Source organism: Cetorhinus maximus, chromosome 19 (genome assembly GCF_964194155.1).
Source record: "Cetorhinus maximus chromosome 19, sCetMax3.hap1.1, whole genome shotgun sequence".
NCBI lineage: Eukaryota > Metazoa > Chordata > Chondrichthyes > Lamniformes > Cetorhinidae > Cetorhinus > Cetorhinus maximus.
The window spans coordinates 74,298,670-74,321,821 of NC_135897.1; the positions used below are offsets into that span (position 1 = coordinate 74,298,670).

The following is a 23,152-nucleotide window of genomic DNA, read 5'->3' on the forward strand; positions in this document are numbered from 1 at the left end:
CTGCAGGTTACTATGTTTTTTAAAGAATAAATTCCCATAAACATACAAGTTTCCCTCCCTCCAATTCTATAACTCACTTGAATGTGACATTCCCAGGAATGTCTTATATTTATATTCCGTTGGATGATTAGTCTAAACACTTTGGGAGGGAAAAAAATAATTGCATCCGATGAGGTAGACCAGACTAAAGATAATTAACAGTATGTAAATTTTGACCAAATAACATTGGAAGGCAACTTGGATGACCAGTTTTATTGCTCATGTGATACTCAATTTACTAATATGACTTAAGGTCCTAAGCACCTTGGATTAACTATGTGATATCTTATTTTTATTTGACAGAAGTTGTTTCACCAAGCAACTATCCTAGACGACAAACCAGAATCAATAACCAAGGTTAGTTTAAATTTGTTTTCCTCATCTAATTCTAATTCACATTCCATTCCCTAACTTGAGATGAAAGGAGAAAAGGTCTGTGATGTGAAACTGCTTGTTGCTGACTCTGAGATCAAGATGACAAAATATTCCATTTCAACTTGTTAAAATTCTGAAGCATGTTTTTGGGAAAAACAACCTACTAGACCAAATCATTTGTTTTATTGTTTTCAGCCATCACTTTTTTTCTTGTTTGTTATTTCCCCTATCTGTAATATGCATCATGTTGGCGCATGCTGCAAGGGTGGAAACAAAAACAAAAAGCTACTGCGGATGCTGGAAATCCAAAACAAAAACAGAATTACCTGGAAAAACTCAGCAGGTCTGGCAGCATCGGTGGAGAAGAAAAGAGTCGACGTTTCGAGTCCAACATGACCCTTCAACAGAACTGAAGTATAGTTAGGAGAGGGGTGAGATATAAGCTGGTTTAAGGTGGGGGGGCGAGGGGAGAGAAGTTGAGGGTGGGGTGGTTGTGGGGACAAGCAAGCAGTGGCTTGCTTGTCCCCACAACCACCCCACCCTCAACTTCTCTCCCCCCCGCCCCCCACCTTAAACCAGCTTATATTTCACCCCTCTCCTAACTATACTTCAGTTCTGTTGAAGGGTCATGTTGGACTCGAAACGTCAACTCTTTTCTTCTCCACCGATGCTGCCAGACCTGCTGAGTTTTTCCAGGTAATTCTGTTTTTGCAAGGGTGGAAGCCTATTAACTCCTAGAATTTTGTGTGTGTCTTATACGACATCACAGCCTCACTTTCTACCGAATCATCAGCTATCCTGTATCGTGCCAGTAAATCCTGATTTTCGCTGGTTCTGTGAATTCTGGGATAGTCTCACTGCCACAGGGTTCTTTATTCTTGTCTTGCTTTCTCTAGCCAGAGAAAGCAAAATGATAGTGACACTGCACATGCAGCTGTGTAGTTAATAAAGCTAGAAACAGAAATGATTAAAATGTATGAGAGAGGAAAATAGAAGATGTGTGATTATTGCTGCGTTAATACCAAAGGACATAGCGCAAGTATTATTTTCAGTGCTGCAAGTGGCCATCATATTGTTACTCCTGCTTGTTTCTGAAGCCGAGTAAGGTAGGGCTTCATGAAATAGATTTTCAACTTACTGCCCTGGCTTAAAACTTTAGTTTCTGATTGGCTGCCCTTTATAGAAACTGCTTGAATTTGACATCCCTAAAACTCTTACATCTACAGACATTTCCTGTCCTCCTCACTTGACTTATTGTTTCATTTTTGTTACATAATATGTCATAACTTTTACCATTTCCTATTTCAACATAATGGGATTCACTTTTATGTAAGCATATTGCACTGTAATTACACAGTCACAGAATCTTAACGGCACAGAAGGGGGCTATTCGGATTTTGTGCCGAGGCTATGAACATGGTCAGGGACTTCTCTCAGGAAATATTTGAGATCACGAACCAATATTTTGATTATTTTTTAGCAGTCATAATTTCAACTAAGGTTTGAGCTCTTCCTCATTTCACATTTTGACTTGGCTTCTATTAACATTTTATACAATTTCTGCATGTGGTGTAGTTAAGAATCTTCCTGTTTCCTTATAATCCAATCAAATGTTAAAGAGATCTGACTTTACTCTCCTTGCTGCACCTCCATGTCTCACTTCCTTGGCACCACCTGATCCCAAAAATATCTGTAGTACATTTATTTATTCCGGCTGATTAAAAAAACCGATTATAACGTTTATAGGCCCAAAGCTCCCAAAACCCAATGAGGCTGCCACTAGTGTCTTTGAAGAATGTGACAACCACAAACTTTAACATTTACTTTTCTTTGGAAATTAGCTCTGGCCAATTGCAGTTTGTCTGATCTTCCAGTCCAGCACAGGTCAGGCTTAACGATATGGGCGCCGTCTGTGCACATGAATAAAGCTTAGTGCCTACCAGTACTGAAATATGTGCCTTTGCATGCACTTAATTTGACAAACTAGCAAAGTCATTTGCTAACCTGCCCATTGTTTGGTGAAAGCGGTCCAGCAGTGGGCTTGCCTGGGCCTTGTAAAAAACATAGGCGTTCTTCCAAAATGTGGATGCTTTGGCATTGACTGATTTTTGAAAACATGGACTTTGAAGCACAGTCTACATAAGTTGCTGAGCCATCGCCACTTTCAATGTACTTGGGTTAATAGATATGCTCAGAGTCATAAGATAAATACAGAACAGGGAGGTCATCTTAGCTTATCTATCCAAGGAAAAAATTTGCACTTCCCTCATCATGTTACATACTTAACTTGAATGAATCTAAAATTTCTGCCTCTACACCTAACTGCATCAGCCTCATTAAGCAAAAGAAACTTGTCCAATGATGCTCTGATCTGCTAAAGAACTTTAATCTTTTTGATAGTAAAGCATCTCATTATTTCCATGTGACTTGAATCTAGATTTTTTAAAAATTCTTTCATGGGATGTGGCCATTGCTGGCTAGGTCAGCATTTGTTGCCCATCCCTAATTACCCTTGAGGAGGTGGTGATGAGCCGCCTTCTTGAACCGTTGCAATCCACCTGGTGTAGGGACACCCAGAGTGCTATTAGGAAGGGGGTTCCAGGATTTTGACCCAGCGACTGTGAAGGAACAGCAATATAGTTCGAAGTCAGGATGGTGTGTGGTTTGGTGGGGGGAGACCCTTGTAGTTGGTGGTGTTCCCATGCTGCCACTGTGTGTCATGGTGGAGGGAGTGAATGTTTAAGCTGGTGGCTGGGGTGCCAATTAAGTGGGCTGCTTTGTCCTGGATGGTGACGAGCTTCTTGAGTGTTGTTGGAGCTGCAGTCATCCAGGCAAGTGGAGAGCCTTGTAGATGGTGGACAGGCTTTTGGGATTCAGGAGGCGAGTTGCCCATTGCAGGATTCCCAGCCTCTGACTTGCTCTTGTCGACAGACCAGTTCAGTTCCTGATCAATGGCCACCCCTAGGATGTTGATAGCGGGGGACTCGGTGAAGGTAATGCCATTGAATGTCAAGGGGAGATAGTTTGATTCTCTCTTGTTGGAGGTGGCCATTGCCTGGCAGTTGTGTGGCGCAAATGTTACTATATAGGCCGATAGAATAACAGCTACAATCTGACGTTATCTCTTCTCGTTTTTTGATTGAAATCATCCTTCTGTTCAATGTGACAAAAATTGTAGGGATGTTTAATGCTGGCAACCACTTTTGAAATTTGAATCCAGTCTTTTACAAACTTCTGTATCCTGCTTTTGAGACTATTGGCTCGTACAATCTCAAATTATTGGCTTGGGATACTCTTCTGCTTGTTTCTCTGATATGTGTCATGGAGTGAGTAAAATCCAGAAACTGATCAATCGTTACTTTCTAACACATTAGACATATTGTTGCACTACAACCCAAGATCCAGTGGAAAGTCATACCACTCTCCCATCCTCCTCTAAATAAAGATATCAGTTCTGTAGTGGAGTTCCCCAGGTGTCAGTATTGGTACACTTGCTTTTCCTGATTAATATATTAATGATACAGAGCTCAATGTACAGGGGAAATTTTCAAAATTTGCAGACGATACAAAACTTGGAAGCGTTGTAAACTGCGAGGAGGACAGTGCGGAACTTCAAAACGACATAGACAAGTTGGTGGAATGGGGATAGGTGGCAGATGAAGTTCAATGTAGAGAAATGTGAGGTGGTACATTTTTGTAGTAATAATATGAAGAGACAGCATAAAATAAAGGGTACTACTCTAAAGGGTGTGCAGGAGCAGGGGGGACCTGGGTGTATATGTGCATGAGTCATTAAAGGTGGCATGACAGGTTAAGGGGGTAGTTAATAAAGCATACAGTATCCTAGGCTTCATACATACAAATATACGAATTAGGAGGAGGAGTAGGCCAGTCAGCCCCTCGAGCCTATTCCGCCGTTCAATAAGAGCATGGCTGACCTGAATGTAACCTCAACCCCATGTTTCTGCCTACCCCTGACAACCTTTTACCCCCTTGTTAATCAAGAATCTATCTAGCTCTGCCCTAAAAATATTCAAAGACTCTGCTTCCACTGCCTTTTGAGGAAGAGAGTTCCAAAGACCCCCAACCCTCTGAGAGAAAAGATTTCTCCGCCTCCCTGTCTTAAATGAGCGGCCCCTTATTTTTAAACAGTGACCCCTAGTTCTAGATTCTCCCACAAGAGGAAACATATTCTCCACACCTACCCTGTCAAGATTCCTCAGGATCTTAAAGGTTTCAATTAGGTCGCCTCTACTCTTCTAAATTCCAGTGGATACAAGCTTAACCTGTCCAGCCTTTCCTCATAAAACAACCCACCCATTCCTGGTACTAGTCTAGTAAACCTTCTCTGAACTGCTTCTAATGCATTTACGTCTTTCTTTAAATACTGTACATTATACTCCAGATGCAGTCTCATCAATGCTCTGTACAACTGAAGCATAACCTCCCTACTTTTGTAATCAATTCCACTTTCAATAAACAATGACATGTTATTAGCTTTTCTAGTTACCTGCTGTGCCTGCATATTAACCTTTTGTGATTCGGACACCCAGATCCCTCTGAATCGGAGTTCTGCAATCTCTCACTATTTAGATAATAAGCTTTTTCACTTTCCCTGCCAAAATGAACAATTTCACATTTGCCCACATTATACTCCATTTGTCAGATCTTTGTCCACTCACTTAACCTATCTATGTCACTTTGAAGCCTCATTACTTCCTTTTCACAATTTACTTTCCTACCTATCTTTGTGTCATCAGCAAATTTAGCAACCATTCTTTCAGTCCCTTCATCCAAGTCATTTATACAAGTTGTAAAAAGTTGAGGCCCCAGCACTGATCCCTGTGGCACACCACTCATCACATCCTGCCAACCAGAAAAAGACCCATTTATGCCAACAAGGTGGGAAAGGTTACTAGAGACAGATTGTCTGGGCCGGGGTGGGGGGTGGGGGGGTGGGGTGGGGGGGGGGGGGGGTTGCGGGGATGCGGGTTTAAGACATAAAAAGGATAGAGGTGTTAGGTTTGAGGTACAAGTGAGTAGTTAGATGTAACATTTGCATTTTTATATATGCTGACAGTTTGTTTGAATATCAGAGGGAAGTCAGAGGTGCCAAGAAACATGTTTGCACTTTGCAGGAGTTCAATAAGTAAATAGAAGAGGGGATATTATATTTTATTGACCCAAAAGCAAAGACAAAATAGAGACATGAAAGATTTTATATTTGAAAGGATTTGAGTTTCAAAGAAGTTTGAGAACAATGGAACCTGAGATGAAAGGGGTGGGGAAAGGGTATTTTAGAGTTACCCTGGAGAGCTTAGGGTAGCTGTGAAATGTGGCTGCTGTAGCTGGAGCTGAGCTGGGAGCTTTGGGCTGTGAGAAGATGTAGTTTGAATCAGTCATCCTGTCAAACCAGAAAAGTCTTGGGTTGCCACAAGTAGTTGTGATTTCACAGAATCACAGAATTTTAATGGCAGAGAAGGAGGCCATTCAGCCCATTGTGTCTGCACTGGCTCTCCAAATAAGCATTATGACCTTGTCCTATTTCCCTGCCTTTTCCCCTGTACGTTGTTTCTATCCAAATAATCACCTGATGCCCTCTTGATTGCCTCGATTGAACCTGCCTCCACCACGTTTCCAGGCAGTGCATTCCAGACCCAAACTACTCATTGTGTGAAAAAGTTTTTTCTCACCTCACATTTGCTTCTTTTGAAAATCACTTTAAATCTGTGCCCACTCGTTCTTGATCCTTTTATGAATGGGAACAGCTTCTCCCTATCTACCCTGTCCAGCCCCCTCATGATTTTGAACATCTCTATCAGATCTCCTCTTGGCCTTCTCCTCTCCATGGAGAACAGTCTCAACCTTTCCAATCTATCCTCATAGCTGAAGTTCCTCGTCCCTTGAACCAATTTTGTGAACCTCTTCTGCACTGTCTCCAATGTGTTCACATCCTTCCTATAATGTGGTGCCCAGAACTGTACACAGTACTCCAGCTGAGGTCTAACAAGTGTCTTATATAAATTCAGCATAACCTCTTTGCTCTTGTACTCCATGCCCCTATTAATAAATCCCAGGATACTATATGCTTTATTAACTGCTCTCTCCACCACCTGTCCTGCCACCCTCAATGATCTATGCACATATACACCCAAGTTTTTCTGCTCCTGCACCGCCTTCAAAATTTCACCCCTTATTTTATATTGTCTCTCCATGTTCTTCCTACCAAAATGCATCACCTCACACCTCCGCATTGAACTTCATCTGCTACCTGTATGCCCACTCCACCAACTTGTCTATGTTCTTTTGAAGTTATACACTGTCCTCCTCGCAGTTCACAACACTCCCAAGGTTCGTATTGTCCGCAAACTTTGAAATTGTCCCCTGCACAGCAAGATCTAGATCATTAATATATATCAGGAAAAGCAAGGGACCCAATACCGACCCTTGGGGAACTCCACTACAAACCTTCCTCCAGCCTGAAAAATATCCATTAACCATTGCCCTCTGCTTCCTATTTTTCAGCCAAGTTTGTATCCATGTTGCTACTGTCCCTTTTATTCCATGAGCAATAACTTTTCTCTCAAGTATGTGGCATCGTATTGAATGCCTTTTGAAAGTCCATGTACACCACACCAACAGCATTACCCTCATCAACCTTTTCTGTTACCTCTTCAAAAAACTGCAGCAAGTTAGTTAAGCATGATTTTCCCTTTAGAAATCCATGCTGGCTCTTCCTTATCAACCCATACTTTTCTATGTGACTATTAATTTTATCCCAAATAATTGTTTCTAGAATCTTGCCACCACTGAAGTTAAACTAACTGGTCTGTAATTGCTGGGCTTATCCTTATAACCTTTTTTTGAACAAGGGCGTGATGTTTGCAATTTTCCAGTCCTCTGGCACCTCCCCTGAGTCTAGGGAAAACTGAAAAATTATGGCCAGTGCCCCTGCAATTTCTACTTTCACTTCCTTCAATGTCCTTTGATGCATCTTGTCTGGTCCCAGTGCCTTGTCAACTTTAAGTACGGACAGTCTATTCAACACTTCCTCCTTATCAATTTTGAACCCTTCTAGTGACACAGTTTCCTCATCTGTCACCATGGCCTGGGCAGCATCTACCTCCTTGGTAAAGACAGATGCAAAGTATTTATTTAACACCTCAGTCATGGCCCCTTTGTCCATGTGTAAATTCCCTTTTAGATCCCTAATCAGCCCTACTCCTCCTTTTACCACTCTTTTACTATTTATATGCCTATCGGGATTTTGGGATTCTTTGCCAGTCTTTTCTCATAATCCCTCTTCACTTCTCTAATATGCTTTTTCACCTCCCCTATGAACCTTCTATATTCTGCTTGGTTCTCAATTTTGAAGTCTTGGATTTCCACAGCAGAGAGGAAGGGAGCTAAAGGTCATATCATATGCCATTATTAAAGCTACAGCAGTTTGCCTTGGGTAATATTACTGGATTTTTATAGTTAAACATCTATAAGGGAATGTTGCCTGGAAGCTGTGTACTTGTGGGCCAGACCATGTAGAGAGTCTTTTGGGGGACTGTTTTATAGGACTAACTTTAATTGTGCAACTGTAATCTTGTGTGCTTAAGTTTTCCCTTATTCTTGTTAATATAACTTACTTTCAATTTTAAAATCGCAGAAGTGTTACAGGGCTTCTTGTTGCTGAGATCAGGATGTTGTTGTCTTGTTTTTCAGAATACAAGATAAAAGGGTATGGCCCATAAGCCAATTTTCCCTCTGGGATTTGATTTGCACAGCAATTAACATCAACTGTGGTCATAACAAATTTGAGGGCTCATCTGCGATTATTAAAATTCCTTGATTGGGTTGGAGTTCGAATCCAAGGGACATGAATACGAGAAGAACTCTGAACTCGAGTTTTGTGTTGAGGTTTTAAAGTGGAAAATGTAACTCTGGAGTATTTGAAATCTCTGACTAAAACTCAGTTGAGAGAATTAGCAGATGAAGTGCAGGTAGAGATAAAAGCGGAATTTCATAAGGCTGATATGATTAAAGTACTTACCCAGCATTTAAAGTTGGAGGAAGGGATACCTGAAGCTAACGTGTCACATCTGGAGGCAGTAAGACTTCAGTTGCAAATGAAGCAGCTTGATATAGAAAGAGATAAAGGCAATAGCTTGATTTGGAAGAAAGAGAAAAAGAAGGAAACAAAAAAATGAGTGTGGAAAAGAAAAGGACTGATCTCACGTCAGTGATAGGGAAACTATTGGAGAAAGTTCTGAAGGAGAGTATCTATCTCCACTTGGAGAGGCAAGATTTGATCAGGGATAGTCAGCATGGCTTTGTCAGAGGGAGGTCAGGCCTAACAAATTCGATTGAATTTTTTGAGGAGGTGTATAGATGAGGGTAGTGCAGTTGATGTAATTTATATGGATTTCAGCAAAGCCTTTGACAAGGTCCCACATGGGACACTTATAAAGAAGGCAAAGGCACATGGGATACAAGGTAATTTGATAAGGTGGGTTCAAAATTGGCTTAGTTGTAGGAGGCAGAGGGTGATGACAGAAGGATGTTTTAGTGACTGGAAGCCAGTGTCCAGTGGCATACCACAGGGATTTGTGCTCAGTCCCCTATTATTTGTCATTTATGTAAACAACATAGATGACATGCGGGGGTTAGGATTAGTAAGTTTGCGGATGACACAAAGATTGGCCGGATGGTTGACAGTGAGGTTGAGTGTCTTGGGCTACAGGAAGATATAGACGGGATGGTCAAATGGGCAGATAAGTGGCAGATGGAATTTAACCCTGAAAAGTGTGAGGCGATACACTTTGGAAGGAGTAATTTGACAAGGAAGTATTCAATGAACGGCATGGCACTAGGAAGTTCTGAGGAACAAAGGGATCTTGGCGTGTGTGTCCATAGATCTCTGAAGGCGGAGGGGCATGTTAGTGGGGTGATGAAAAAGGCAAAAGGGACACTTGCCTTTATAAATTGAGGCATAGATGACAAAAGTAGGGAGGTCATGTTGGAGCTGTATAGCACCTTGGTAAGGCCACATCTGGAGTACTGTGTGCAGTTCTGGTCGCCACATTATAGAAAGGATGTGATTGCACTGGCGGGGGTGCAGAGGAGATTCACCAGGATGTTGCCTGGGATGAAACATTCAAGTTATGAAGAAAGGTTGGATAGACTTGAGTTGTTTTAGTTGGAGCAGAGAAAACTGAAGGGCGACCTGATCGAGGTGTACAAGATTATGAGGGGCATGGACAGGGTGGATAGGGAGCAGCTGTTCCCCTTAGTTGAAGGGTCAGTCACAAGGGGGCATAAGTTCAAGGTGAGGGGCAGGAGTTTTAGGGGGGATGTGAGGAAAAACTTTTTTACCCAGAAGGTGGTTACGGTCTGGAATGCACTGCCTGGGAGGGTGGTGGAGGTGGGTTGCCTCACATCCTTTAAAAAGTACCCGGATGAGCACTTGGCACGTCATAACATTCAAGGCTATGGGCCAAGTGCTGGTAAATGGGATTAAGTAGGTAGGTCAGGTGTTTCTCACGTGTTGGTGCAGACTCGATGGGCCGAAAGGCCTCTTCTGCACAGTGATTCTGTGATTCTGATTCTGTGATTAAAAGAAATAGAAATAAAAAAGCTTCAGTGGGAAGAAGAGGAGCAGGAAAGGAAAAGATTACAAGAGTTAGAAATGTGAAAGCTTGAATTTCAACTTCAGACAGAGAAGTTAGCAATTGAAGAGAGAAGGAAAGAAATGGAGAGCTTCAGAGAGAGAAAGAAACCATATAGTATGAATTGCCTAAAGTGAAACTTAGATTAAAGGAAGAAAGCAGAGATTGTTTTTAAAAAAAGGGCAGTTTTATCTCTGCCTAGAGCACCTCAAAAACACACACTGGGAGTGGGTGGTATGGTGGTAGAATATAATGTCCCTTCTTGTTGAATTTCACTTGAAGGTAGTTTCAAAGGGAAGAGTACAGTAACCGGCTTGATTCACAATGCATACAAAAGCAAAATAAAAATAGAAATGCTAAAATACTGAACAGATCAGGTAGTATCTGTGAAGAGAGAAACAGTTTGTGCTTCTGGCCAATGGAAAGTAATTGCCTTGATTTTCAGCTCTGCTGTCCAACCCCAGTCAGGGGAGCAATCAGAAACCAAACCCCAATTTGCTGTTCAAACAAGAAAGAGAAGGACAAAGTCACATAGGAAAACAGGCAGCAAACTGAAGTCAGGAGGATTTAAAAATATACAGTCGAAAGGGAGAGGGAGTTCTGCTCTAGGCTGAGACAGAACACAGAAAAGTTATTCTATTTGGGTCAAATAAGGTGGCCCACTGAACTAGGGTAGTGTAACATGCTCATTTTATTTATATCGTTACATGAAGATAAGTTTTACCAATTTGGATTAAATCAATCTGTTTTCTGTGTGTTCACCTTACTGTGTAGTAAAGCAATTTAATGATCAACCCCCTACTTACCTCGTGGTCCACCGTCACCCATTGCATAAATGCAGCATAAAAAAAACCTGGGGATTTAATCAAAAGGGGGTACTATTGTTACATTACTGGATAATGAAATTATACAAATAGATGGTGGGTAGTTTTAAGGGAAGGCCTGATGCTCCCTTAAAGTGATTTAAGTATCTCACTAGACAAGTAACTATCAATGGCTGACCCATACTTGTAACAATGCACAAGTAGAAAGGTGCAGCTAAAAGACTACATACTACAATCATCAAACTGGTTATATACACACTGAGTTTCCCATTGAAAGAAGGAGCCCAAATTCCTTTCAACATCTTAAAGCCTTTTGTGGTATGTACGTACACACAGTTGCTGCTTACAGTGTTCCATCTACCCCTGTCACAGGCCTTGACATGATGAGTAGAAAATTGAAGAATTCCACAATGCCTAACATTTATACATTGAATCCAAAGTACAGTTACTATCTTTGAAAACTGACTTTCACAAAATAAATCTGAGCAGACTATATCTCTATAAACATGGCACAATCAGATAAGAATTGTGTCTCCTCTTGATGATATTTACTCTTTTCTGAAAGACAGCAATTTGTGCTCAACACCTTTTAATGTAAATGTTCCAAAGTGCTTCACAGAATGCTGTCATCAAGATGAATTCACATAAAATAGGTCCCGAGGAAGTAAAGAATAGGCTGTGTTTTGGGCAGCCAGACATTGATATGAAACAACAGGAATGCATTTCGATCACACTTCTTGATTGCCATGTTTAATGAAGACATACTCTAAGTATTGGAAACCGTGCAGAGTTGAAAATAAAAATGTATGCTTGTTGTCCAAAGGCATTAAAGGATACGGGGCACAGGTACAATAAGAACATGAGAAATAAGAGCAGGAATAGATTATATGGCCCATCAAGCCTGCCCTGCCATTCAACACGATCATGGCTGCTCTTGGGCTTCAACTCCATTGACCCACTCGCTCCACATATCCCTTTAATTCCGTGAGAGACCAAAAATCTCTCTATCCCAGCCTTAAATGTATTCAACAATGGAACACCCACAGCCCTCTAGGGTAGAGAATTCCAAAGATTCCCAACCCTTTGAGTGAAGAAATTTCTCGTTGTCTCAGTCCTAAATGATCAATCCCTTATCCTGAGACTGTGCCCCCATGTTTTAGATTCCCCGACGAATGGAAACAATCCTTCAGCATCTACCTGATCAAGTCCCTTCAGAATTTTGTAGGTTTCAATGAGATTCCTCCTCATTCTTCTAAACTCCAGAGAATATAAGCCCAATTTACTCTGCCTCTCAATCAAGGACAACCCGCTCAGCCCAGGGACCAATTTAGTGAACCTTCACTGTAGCACCTCCAATGTAAGTATATTCTTTCTTAAATGTGGAGACTAAAACTGCACACAGTACTCCAAATGAAGTCTCACCAAAACCCTGTGCAACTGTACCAAGACTTTGTTATTCTTGTACTCCAATTCCCTTGCAATAAAGGCCAACATACCATTTGCCTTCCTAATTGTTTGCTGCACCTGAATCCTAACTTTCTGCATTCCTTGTACTAGCACACCCAAGTCTCTTTGAACATCAACACTTACAAGTTTCTCACCTTTTAAAAAATATTATTTTTTATTCTTACAAAGTGAATAGCCTTACATTTCCCTCCATTATACTGCATCTGCTATCTTGTTGCCCACTCACCTAACTTGTTTATATGTCTTTGCAGCCTCTCTGTATCCTCCCCACAGCTTACCTTATTTTGGTATCAACAGCAAACTTAAATACATCAATCTCTGTCTCTTCATCTAAGTCATTAATATAGGTTGTAAATAGCTGAGGCCCCAGTACTATCCCTCACTATTCACTGCTGGCCAACTTGAAAAAGCCACGTTTATGCCCACGCTCTTTTCTATCTGCTAACCAAACCTCTATCCATGCTAATATATTAGTCCCAACTCCATGAACCCTTATTTTGCCCATTAACCTCTTGTGTGGCACCTGATCAAATGCCTTTTGGAAATCCAGGTATAGCACTGGTTCCCCTTTATCTACCCTACTAGTTACATCCTCAAAAAAACTCTTTAAGTTTGTCAAACAAGATTTCCCTTTAATAAAACCATGTTGACTTGTTCTAATCATACTTTGCTTTTCTAAGTGCATTGTTAAGACTTCCTTTAAATATAGATTCCAGCATGTTCCCACAACTGAAGTTAGGCTAATTGGCCTATAATTCGATGCATTCTCTCTTCTCCCTTTCTTGAAAAGTGGTATAACGTTTGCCAACTTCCAATGTTGTGGGGCCACTCCTGAATATAAGGAATTTTGGAAAATCAAAGTTAACACAACCACTATTTTTGCAGCTATCTCTTTTAGGACCCTAGGGTGTAGGCCATCAGGCCTTGTATGCGGAGTTGGATATGGTAAATGGAGTTGGATCACAGATCAACCATGATCTCATTGAATGGCCAAAAGGCTTGAGGGGCAAAATGGCCTACTCCTCTCCTGTGTTCCTAATTTTGTCACAACCCAAACAATGTGATCCATTATAGCCCCAAAGACCTAAGCAGGACGATTCTGAATATAAAGTTAGCAAACTAATTAGTGGAGTCTATTTTCTGTAGCTGGCATCTGGTAGGAAATCATCAGACTCTGAAAAGGGTTGGCCTGTCCTTCTTGAATATCTTTACAGCAAATTTGCAATTATTTATAAAGAGCCAGACAATTGAGCACAAACTTTAGATTGCCACTTCAGTGCAGCACTGTCGGTTTTCAGATGAGAGGCTTAAACCAGGACTCCATTTGCCTTTACAGTTGGATGTAAAAGATTCCATGACATTCATTGAAGAAGAGCAGGGGGCTTTTTCTTGTTGTCCTGGCCAAAGTTTATCCCTCAAATAACACCTAAAAAAATGATCATTTAGTAACTTGCTTATCCCTTTAGTTTTATATAATGACCACACTCCAATATACCTTCAGCACCTGAAAAACTATCCAGAATTGCCCATACTATCTGCTTGTATAAAACGAATATAGTCTAATTGCTTTCTTTCTTCCCCACACCCAAATGTGATTGTCCTAATTAGAAGTTGTCTGTTTTTATAAATCCTAGGGTACTCTGGTTACAATGAATTTAGTTATGATGCCTCGAACTACAGGACAAACTATACGGGAGGAAAGACTGAGGAGGAACAATTAGAAGAGGCAATTCGGGCAAGTCTAAATGACTATGGTATGTTGTGTGATCCAGTAGAGGTTTCTTTTTTGGTTGTTCTACTCTTTATATCTATATCAATAATTAAGGTACTGGCTTTAATGTAATGCTCTACATTTGTTTATGTGACATGCAATTTGAGAAATTGTAATTCATTTGGGTCCGGGAAGGTGGCGGCGTTATGGTATTGTCACTGGGCTAGTAATCCAGAGACCCAGGGAATGCTCTGGGGACCTGGGTTCGTATCCCATCATGGCAGATGGTGGAATTTGAGTTCAATAAAAATCTGGATGACCATGAAACCATTCTCAATTGTCGAAAACCCATCCAGTTCACTAATGTCCTTTAGGGAAGGAAACCTGCCCTCCTGACCTGGTCTGGCCTACATGTGACCACAGCAATTTGGTTGACTCTTAAATGCCCTCTGAAATGCCACTCAGTTGTATCAAACTGCTACAAATTCTAAAAGGAATGAAACCGTCAGGGCACCTGGCAGTAACCTAGACACCAGAAGCGACAACTGCAAGGTCAGCCCTGTCGACCCTGCAAAGTCCTCCTTATGAACATCTGCCAAAATTGGGAGAGCTATCTCACAGACCAGTCCAGCAACAGCTGGGAGTCTGCAACATTGACTCCAGAACGCATGAAGTCTCGTGGCATCAGGTCAAACTTGGGAAAGGAAACTTCCAGTTGATTACCACGTACCGTCCTCCCTCTGCTGATGAATCATTACTCCTCCATGTCGATCTTCACTTGGAGGAAGCACTGAGTGTAACTAGCCTGTGTTTGGACCTGCAAAGCTGAGACCAGTGGTGAGAACTTCCAAGCATCCACCAGGACCAACATCGAGACCATTTATTTTCTAATGCCCGTCTCTGCAGAGAGATCCTATCTGTTTGTCTTTTGTTTGTCTGTGTGTGTGTCTGTGTGTGCACGCTTGGGGGAATTCTTTAGGAAGAGTTAGATAGTTATACTTCCCAATTATAATTGTGTGTTAACCAGTACTTGCAACTTGTTAAATTAAGTTTTGTTTTAAAATAAATTAATCATTGTGAATTTTTGAAAGAAGCCTGGTGAGAGTCTCTTCTGGGTACTAGAGGTATAGGTACACAATTGGCCATTTTGATGAGAAAATTAAACATTTAGATTAATGGTGCAGTCAGCGGAGTAGTGTGGCTTGATAATTTGCGCACTCTTCCCATCACGGTCATAACAAAATGGAACATTTGTGTAGAAAACATGGAAAATAGGAGCAGGAGCAGGCTATTCAGCCCTTTGAGCCTGCTCCGCCATTCAATATGATCACGGCTGATCCTCTATCTCAACGTCATACTCCCACTCAGTCCCCATACCCCTTGACTCCTTTAGTGTCTAGAAATCTATCTATTTCCTTCTTAAATATATTCAGTGACTTGGCCTCCACATCCATCTGTGGTAGAGAATTCCACAGATTCACCACCCTTTGAATGAAGAAATTTCTCTTCATCTCAGTCCTAAATGGTCTACCCCATATCCTGAGACTGTGACCCCATGCGCTTGACCCATCACCCCCCCCAGCCACGGGAAACATCGTCCCTGCATTCAGTCTGTCCTGCCCTGGCAGAATTTTGTATGTGTCAATGAGATCCCCTCTCATTCTTCTAAATTCCAGTGAATACAGACCTAGTTAACCAAATCTCTCCTCATACGACAATCCTGCCATCCCAGGAATCAGTCTGGTGAACCTTCGCTGCACTCGCTCAATGGCAAGTAAATCCTTTCTTAGGTAAGGAGACCAAAACTGCACACACTAGTCCAGGTGTGGTCTCACCAAGGCCCTGTACAGCTGCAGTAAGACATCCTTGCTCCTGTACTCAAATCCTCTTGCAATGAAGGCCAACATACCATTTGCCTTCCTAACTGGTTGCTGCACCCGCATGCTTGCTTTCAGAGGCTGTTGTGCAAGGACACCCAGGCCTCTTTGTCAACATTTCCCAATCTATCACCATTTAAATAATACTCTGCCGTTCTGTTTTTCCAACTTAAGTGGATAACTTCACACTTATCCATGGTATACTGCATCTGCTATGTATTTGCCCACTCACTCAACCCGTCTAAATCGCCTTGAAGCCTCTTTAAATTCTCCTCACCACTCACATTCCCACTTAGTTTTGTGTCATCAGCAAACTTGGAAATATTACATTTGGTTCCCTCATCCAAATCACAATTTTAAAATTTAGCCCCAGCATTAAGTATCTCTCAATCAGTGTAAGTTGAAGGTAAAGCTCTTGACAGTCTCAGTAAAGTGCTTTCCTCCATTCTCTATTGTTTTAATCTCGCCCTTTCAATTTTTCCCACCAGCCATCCTTGTGCCCCTTTAAGGGAGATTCCCAGCTACTTCGAAAATATGGTTCTCAGCTTAGTGTTCAAATAAGAACTTGTCCTAAATTCAATTCTATCTTTGTTAGCTATTTATTGTTTTAACAGCTTTGTCCTAAGCACTTCAAAGTTTTATACTGTCAATTATAAACATTTCATAAGGTGCATTTTGCAAGTTGAGGAAATTGTGATTCTAACAGTTAATAGTTTGAAATAGTGTGGATAGGTTACACTATTCTCTTATATGTATTTATATAGTAAACTCTCTGAATTGCAATTGTTTCTTCTTGGTTTACACAAAACTTGGGAATTTTCACTTGAATATTTTCCCCTCTATTTTAGTGAATGCAGTTTGACAGGTTACATGTGTCAGCACAATTTACTGCAGAAAGCCTTTCAAATGTCCTTCCCTTTGTTTATTATTAGTGAATTTATTTACCTGTTTTGCCAAAGAGAAGCCAAAATACAAAGAGCAGAATTGTTGTACTTTTTTAAATTATTGAAGGCCTGCTGTTTCTTTTTTCACTTGGAGTTCATTTTTGATGTATTTCACTCGGGAGTTACAGCATGGAAAAGAAACATGTTTGAGTTTTGTCTCTCAGTATTCATGATGGAAGTTCTGCCAGATAAGAGTTTCTTCTCTGCTGTTTTCCACATTCCTCCCACAAGCTTTGTGGTCCTCTCCATCTGTGCTACCTCCCTCAGTCTTTTAAAGCAGGAATATATACATCTCCACACTAATATTTTTGCATTGCCTATTTTCCAGGGCGTGCTAGTAGCCTGCACCGCTTTGTCTCTTCTGCTTTTTAGTCAGGCATCACCTCACTGGGCTCTCAAGTGGTGCAGAGAACCTGTCTTTTGGAAATCTGGTGCTAGTTCCAAGACATTAAATACTGTAGTGTGCATATGACAAATGGAAACACTTGGGCTTCTATAATGTAAAGGTGGGTTTAGTTTTCATCAATTTACAGTTGAATGGCATAGTTACGTGCGATTTTCACTCACTTTGTTTTCTAAATATTTATCTTGTATTTCAAATGGTCTCCCAGAGTTATAATGACCCAACAAGTTTCAATGAACGTTATGGAAAGGTTGAGTGCAAATCTTACAGATGTTTGCAGAGAATAACTGCAGCATGAACTGGTGCAGTAACATGAGGAACGGCTGGCACATGGGACTTGCTGGCGACTTCATGGTAAAGGGGAACTGAATGGCAAATGAGTGAGAACAAGGGACTGTAATTAACAAGGCACTAATTTAACTAGGAACAGAAATATTTGAAATACTTGGAAAGCAAAACCTCATAGAGCTCTGTTTAACTTGGCAGCTTCAATTTTAGTAATTCAGTTCTTTTCTTGAGTATTCCTGGATTTTTAGTCTTCCACACTATGTTGCGTATCCCTGGTGATGGTGGGAGGGAAGAGGAGGAAAAGGGTTGGAGAACCCAATTGGAGGTGAGGCAGGCTATCAGTTAGGGGTCTCTGAATGCCCATTTATTCTTTGTGTGAGGAGACCTTTACATGTGGATTAAATTGGATGTTCCTCTAGTGTCATTGTGAATTCAATTTATATGTCCATTTGTGAGGGGAATTTGAAGTAACAGTCAAGTTGAACCATTTTTGTTTTAATAATTACTGTTATATGAGCAGCCTCATGACAACAATTTGGCTTTGCGCAAAGTTCTAGCGCCAAGACATCAGTGGAAAGTGTATTCATGATAGCTTATTTGGATATTGTCTTAAGATAATGGCTAGAATTTCCTGGGAAAATAGCAAATTTAATGCACATGCAAACAGTAGCAAGGAAGAGATACCCTACACGTTGCAACTAATTGCTGGACAATTTGTGGCACACTGCTTCCAGCCTTGCTACAACAACAGCTCACTGTCAACCATCCTGTGAGTTTCAAGAAATTGCTTCAAGTAAATGTGAATTAAGCTCAGTGCAGAATGTTGGAGCTGGTACTTAAGAGTGTAAGGACCCTTTCAATGCAGGACTTATGTTCCTGCAATGCCACTCAATCTCTCTGGGCCAGAAATTACTTCTGTAGGTGGTAAATCTTTCTTAATAGATTTCAATTTTTCTTTTCTTACATTTTCTTCCTGCCCCTGTTTTTCTCTCTCTCTCTTTCTTAGCTGTGGCTCAGTTGGTATCATTCTCTCCTCTTACCATAAACATTCACTCCCTCTACCACTGATATACAGGGGCAGCAGTGTGTACTATCTACAAGATGCACTGCAACAACTCACCAAGGCTCCTTCAACAACACCTTCAAAACCCGCAACCTCAAAAATTGGCTCAAAGATTGGTATGGGAGAAATGGGCTCGAATTCATGGGACATTGGCACCAGTACCGGTGAAAGAGGGAGCTATTCCGTTCGGACGGGCTCCGCTTGAATCACGCTGGGACCAGTGTCCTGGCGAATTGCATAACTAACGTTGTAGATAGGGCTTTAAACTAAATAGTGGGGAGGAGGGTTCAGTTGCATGGAAATATAAAAAAATCAAAGTTTAAGGAGAAGGTAAGAGTGCAGGTTAGTGACAAGGCCGATTGTTACCAAAAACTGAAAGGAAGGGACAGAGTGTGTGAATGCCATATTGCACCAAAGAATCATATAAGAGTAGGGAAAATTGACAATAGGGCAAACTTAAAGGCTTTGTATCTGAATGCGCGTAGCATTCAGAATAAAACTAATGAATTAACAACGCAAATAGAGATAAATAGATATGGTTTGGTGGCGATTACTGAGACGTGGTTACAGGGAGAACAGGTTTGGGAGTTGAATATCCAAGGGTACTCAGTGTTTCAGAAGAATAGGCAGAAAGGAAAAGGAGGTGGTGTAGCTTTATAGGTAAAGGAAGAGATCAATGCTATAGTGAGGAATGATATAGGCACTGGAGAGCAAGACATAGAGTCAGTCTGGGTAGAAATAAGAAATAGCAAGGGAAAGAAGTCCCTGGTGGGAGTAATCTATAGGTCCCCAAACAGTAGTTCAGCAGTAGGGCACAGTATAAACCAGGAAATACCGGGAGCATGTAGGAAAGGCACGGCAATAAGCATGGGTGATTTTAATATGCGTATAGACTGGACTAATCAAATTGGCAAGGATAGCCTCGAGGGAGAGCCTACAGAGAGTATTAGAGATTGTTTCTTGGAGCAACATGTTGTGGAACCAACCAGGGAGCAGGTTATTCTGGATTTGGTTTTGTGTAATCAGATGGGATTAATTAATGATCTCATAGTAAAGGATCCTCTAGGGAAGAGTGATCACAGCATGCTAGAATTTCAAGTTCAGTTTGAGAGTGAGAAACTTGAGTCCCACACTAGGGTTCTGGAGTTAAACAAAGGTAACTACATAGGCATGAGGGCAGATTTGGCCCTAGTGGACTGGGCAGGAAGTCTATAAGGTAGGACAGTTGATGAACAGTGGCAGATATTTAAGGAGATATTCAATTCCTCCCAAGTAAAATATATTCCAAAGAGGAAGAAAGATGGTAAGAGGGGGGGAAAAGCATCCATGGCTAAGCAAGGAAGTTAAAGATAACATAAAGGCAAAAACTAAGGCAAATTGCAAACATCAGTGGCAGGCTGGAAGATTGGGAAACTTTTAAAGATCAACAAAGGGTTACTAAAAAATAATTAAAAATGCAAAGGTAAATTAAGAAAGAAAGCTAGCGCAAAATATCAAACTGGTAGCAAAAGCTTCTACAAGTATATAAAAGGAAAGAGAGTAGCTAAAGTGAATGTTGGTCCCTTGGAGGATGAGACTGGGAAGTTAATAGTGGGGAACGCAGAAATGGCACAGACGCTTAATCAATGTTTTCCCTCAGTTTTCATGGTGGAGGACACTAGTACCACCCCAATAGTAACAGGTAGTGCAGAGGGTATAGAGAAGGAGGAACTTAGAACAATCACCATCACTAGAGAAAAAGTACTGTGCAAACTATTGGAATTAAAGGGTGACAAGTCCCCAGGACCTGATGGCCTACATCCCAGGGTCTTAAAGGAAGTGGCAGTGGAGATAGTGGATGCATTGGCTATAATATTCCAAAATTCCCTGGATTCTGGAAAGGTTCCAGTGGATTGGAAAAATGCTAATATAATGCCCTTATTCAAAAAGGGGGGGAGGCAGAAAGTAGGAAACTATAGACCAGTTAGTTTAACGTCTGTCATTGGGAAATTGTTGGAATGGGGCATTTGGAAAGTCAAAATGCAATCCATCAGAGCCAGCATGGTTTTATGAAGAGTAAATCGTGTTTGACTAATTTGCTAGAGTTCTTTGAAGATGTGACAAGCAAAGGATAATGGGCATCCTGTAGATGTAGTATATCTGGACTTTCGTAAGTCCTTTGATAAGGTGCTGCACAAAAGATTAATACACAAGATAAGATCACATGGAGTCAGGAGTAATATATTAGCTTGGATAGAGGATTGGCTAACCAACAGAAATCAGAGTGCCGGGATAAATGGGTCTTTTTCTGGATGGCAAGCTGTTACTAGTGGGGTGCCACAGGGTTTGGTCCTTGGGCCCCAACTATTTATGATCTATATTAATGATTTGGATTCAGTGATAAAAGGTACTACCGCTAAGTTTGCAGATGACACCAAAATAGGTGGGAAAGTAAGTTGCAATGAAGAAATAAGAAATTTACAAATGGATATGGACAGGTTAGGTGAATGGGCCAAAATTTGGCAGATGGAGTTTAACACGGATAAGTGTCAGGTTATCCATTTTGGCCGGAAGAATAAAAAGGCGACTTATTATTTAAATAGAGAGAAACTTCCGAATGCTTCAGTGCAGAGCGATCTGGGTGTCCTTGTGCATGAATCGCTGAAAGCTAGTATGCAGGTACAGCAGGTAATAAGGAAGGCAAATGGAATTTTGGCATTTATTGCCAAAGGAATAAAGTATAAAAATAGGGAAGTGTTGTTGCAACTGTACAAGGCATTGGTGAGACCGCACCTGGAGTATTGTGCACAGTTTTGGTCCCCTTACTTGAGGAAGATTGTAGTTGCATTGGAAGCGGTTCAGAGGAGGTTCACTAGATTGATTCCAGAGATGCGGGGCTTGTCTTATGAGGAGAGATTGAGCAGTTTAGGCCTATACTCGCTAGAGTTTAGAAGGATGAGAGGAGATCTTATTGAGGTATATAAGATGCTAAAGGGGATAGACAAAGTAGAAGTGGAGTGGATGTTTCCCCTTGTGGGGCATTCTAGAACGAGAGGCCACAGTTTTAGGCTACGGGGTGATAGATTTAAATTAGAGATGAGGAGGAATTACTTTTCTCAAAAGGTCATGAATCTGTGGAATTCACGACCTCAGAGTGCAGTGGATGCCGGGACACTGAATGAATTTAAGGAGGAGATGGACAGATTTTTAACCAGTAACGGGTTGAAAGGTTATGGGGAGAAGGCGGGAAATTGGAGTTGAGGCCGAAATAAGATCAGCCATGATTGTATTGAATGGCGGGGCAGGCTTGAGGGGCTGAATTGCCTACTCCTGCTCCTAGTTCCTATGTTCTTAACCTCTACTACCTCGGAGGGCAAGGACAGTAGATGCATGGAAACACCACCACCTGCAAGTTCCCCTCCAAGCCACACACCATCTTGACTTGGAACTATAATTGCTGTTCCTTCACCACCCTCTGGATGAAGAAATTCCTCCTTATCTCAGTCCTAAATGGCCTACCTCTTATTCTGAGACAGTGTCCCCTGGTTATGGACGCCTCGGCCAGGGCAAATATCCCTCTTGTATCTACCCTGTTGAGCCCTGTAAGAATTTTGTGCTTCAATGAGATCACCTCTCATTCTTCTGTTCTCTAGAGAATACAGGCCCAGTCTATTGGTGAGCAACTCTTGGGGCAGAATCTTGCCCTTTTTTGTCAGGCTCAGCGGGGGTGGTCGAGAAGCCGACCGCTGCCCATGATCAGGGCCGGAAGGTAATTTCATGCTGGGTGGGCTAATTAATGCCCGCCCAGCATGAAACGTAAGCGCCAGTGCTGCCTGTGTGGTGAGGGTGGTTGTGTAAGTAGGGCTAGTGCAAACTTAGTGCATGTGCGCGAGTGCGCGCTTCAGAAGAGTTATTAAAAAAAAACTTCAAAATGTAATAAAACATGCCCCCTCATGTGACTCTGTCACATGAGCAGGGACATGTTATAAATTAAGTTTTAAAAATTTTCTTTTCTTTTTATTTGCTTTAGGAAACCTCTTCCCACCCATGGATGAGGTTTCCTAAAAAGGCCGCTTGGCCTTTTCGCCTGCCTGCCAACCGTAAGGTTGGAGGGGCAGTGAGAAAATGTAACTTAATTGATAATTTAGTGGCTTTAACAGATCTTTTAATTGTCGGTGGGCGCGCTGCCGACCGAAATATCACGCGACTGCGCATTGACGTCGGGACTCTCGCCCAATGTCAACGTGTGTCATTTCACACTCTAGCGGGTCAGGCGTGCGCCCACCTGCTGAGCTAAAACTTTTGCCCTGGTGAATAGCTAACCATGGGTCCTTCGACAGCACCTTCCACAACCGTGTCCTCTACCATCTAGAAGGACAAGGGCAGCAGACGCATGGGAACACCACCGCCTGCAAGTTCCCCTCCAAGCAACACACCATCCTGACTTGGGACTATGATCACCATTCCTTCACTGTCGCTGGATCCAAATCCTGGAACTCCCTCCCTAACAGCACTGTGGGTGTACC

At 41.6% G+C, this 23,152-nt stretch overlaps 1 protein-coding gene across 4 annotated transcripts in view; it reads left to right on the forward strand.

The window, feature by feature from the left end:
- The window catches only part of rhbdd1 (rhomboid domain containing 1), a 71,769-nt gene that overhangs the window by 26,016 nt on the left and 22,601 nt on the right, over positions 1-23,152 (forward strand). For 3 of the 4 annotated variants that reach the window (XM_078564139.1, XM_078564142.1, XM_078564140.1), the window contains exons 5-6: positions 343-396; positions 13,996-14,115. In XM_078564139.1, the coding sequence (XP_078420265.1) occupies positions 343-396; positions 13,996-14,115 (174 nt within the window). The remainder of the gene's footprint in view (positions 1-342; positions 397-13,995; positions 14,116-23,152) is intronic. The other variant, XM_078564141.1, reaches the window with a different exon arrangement.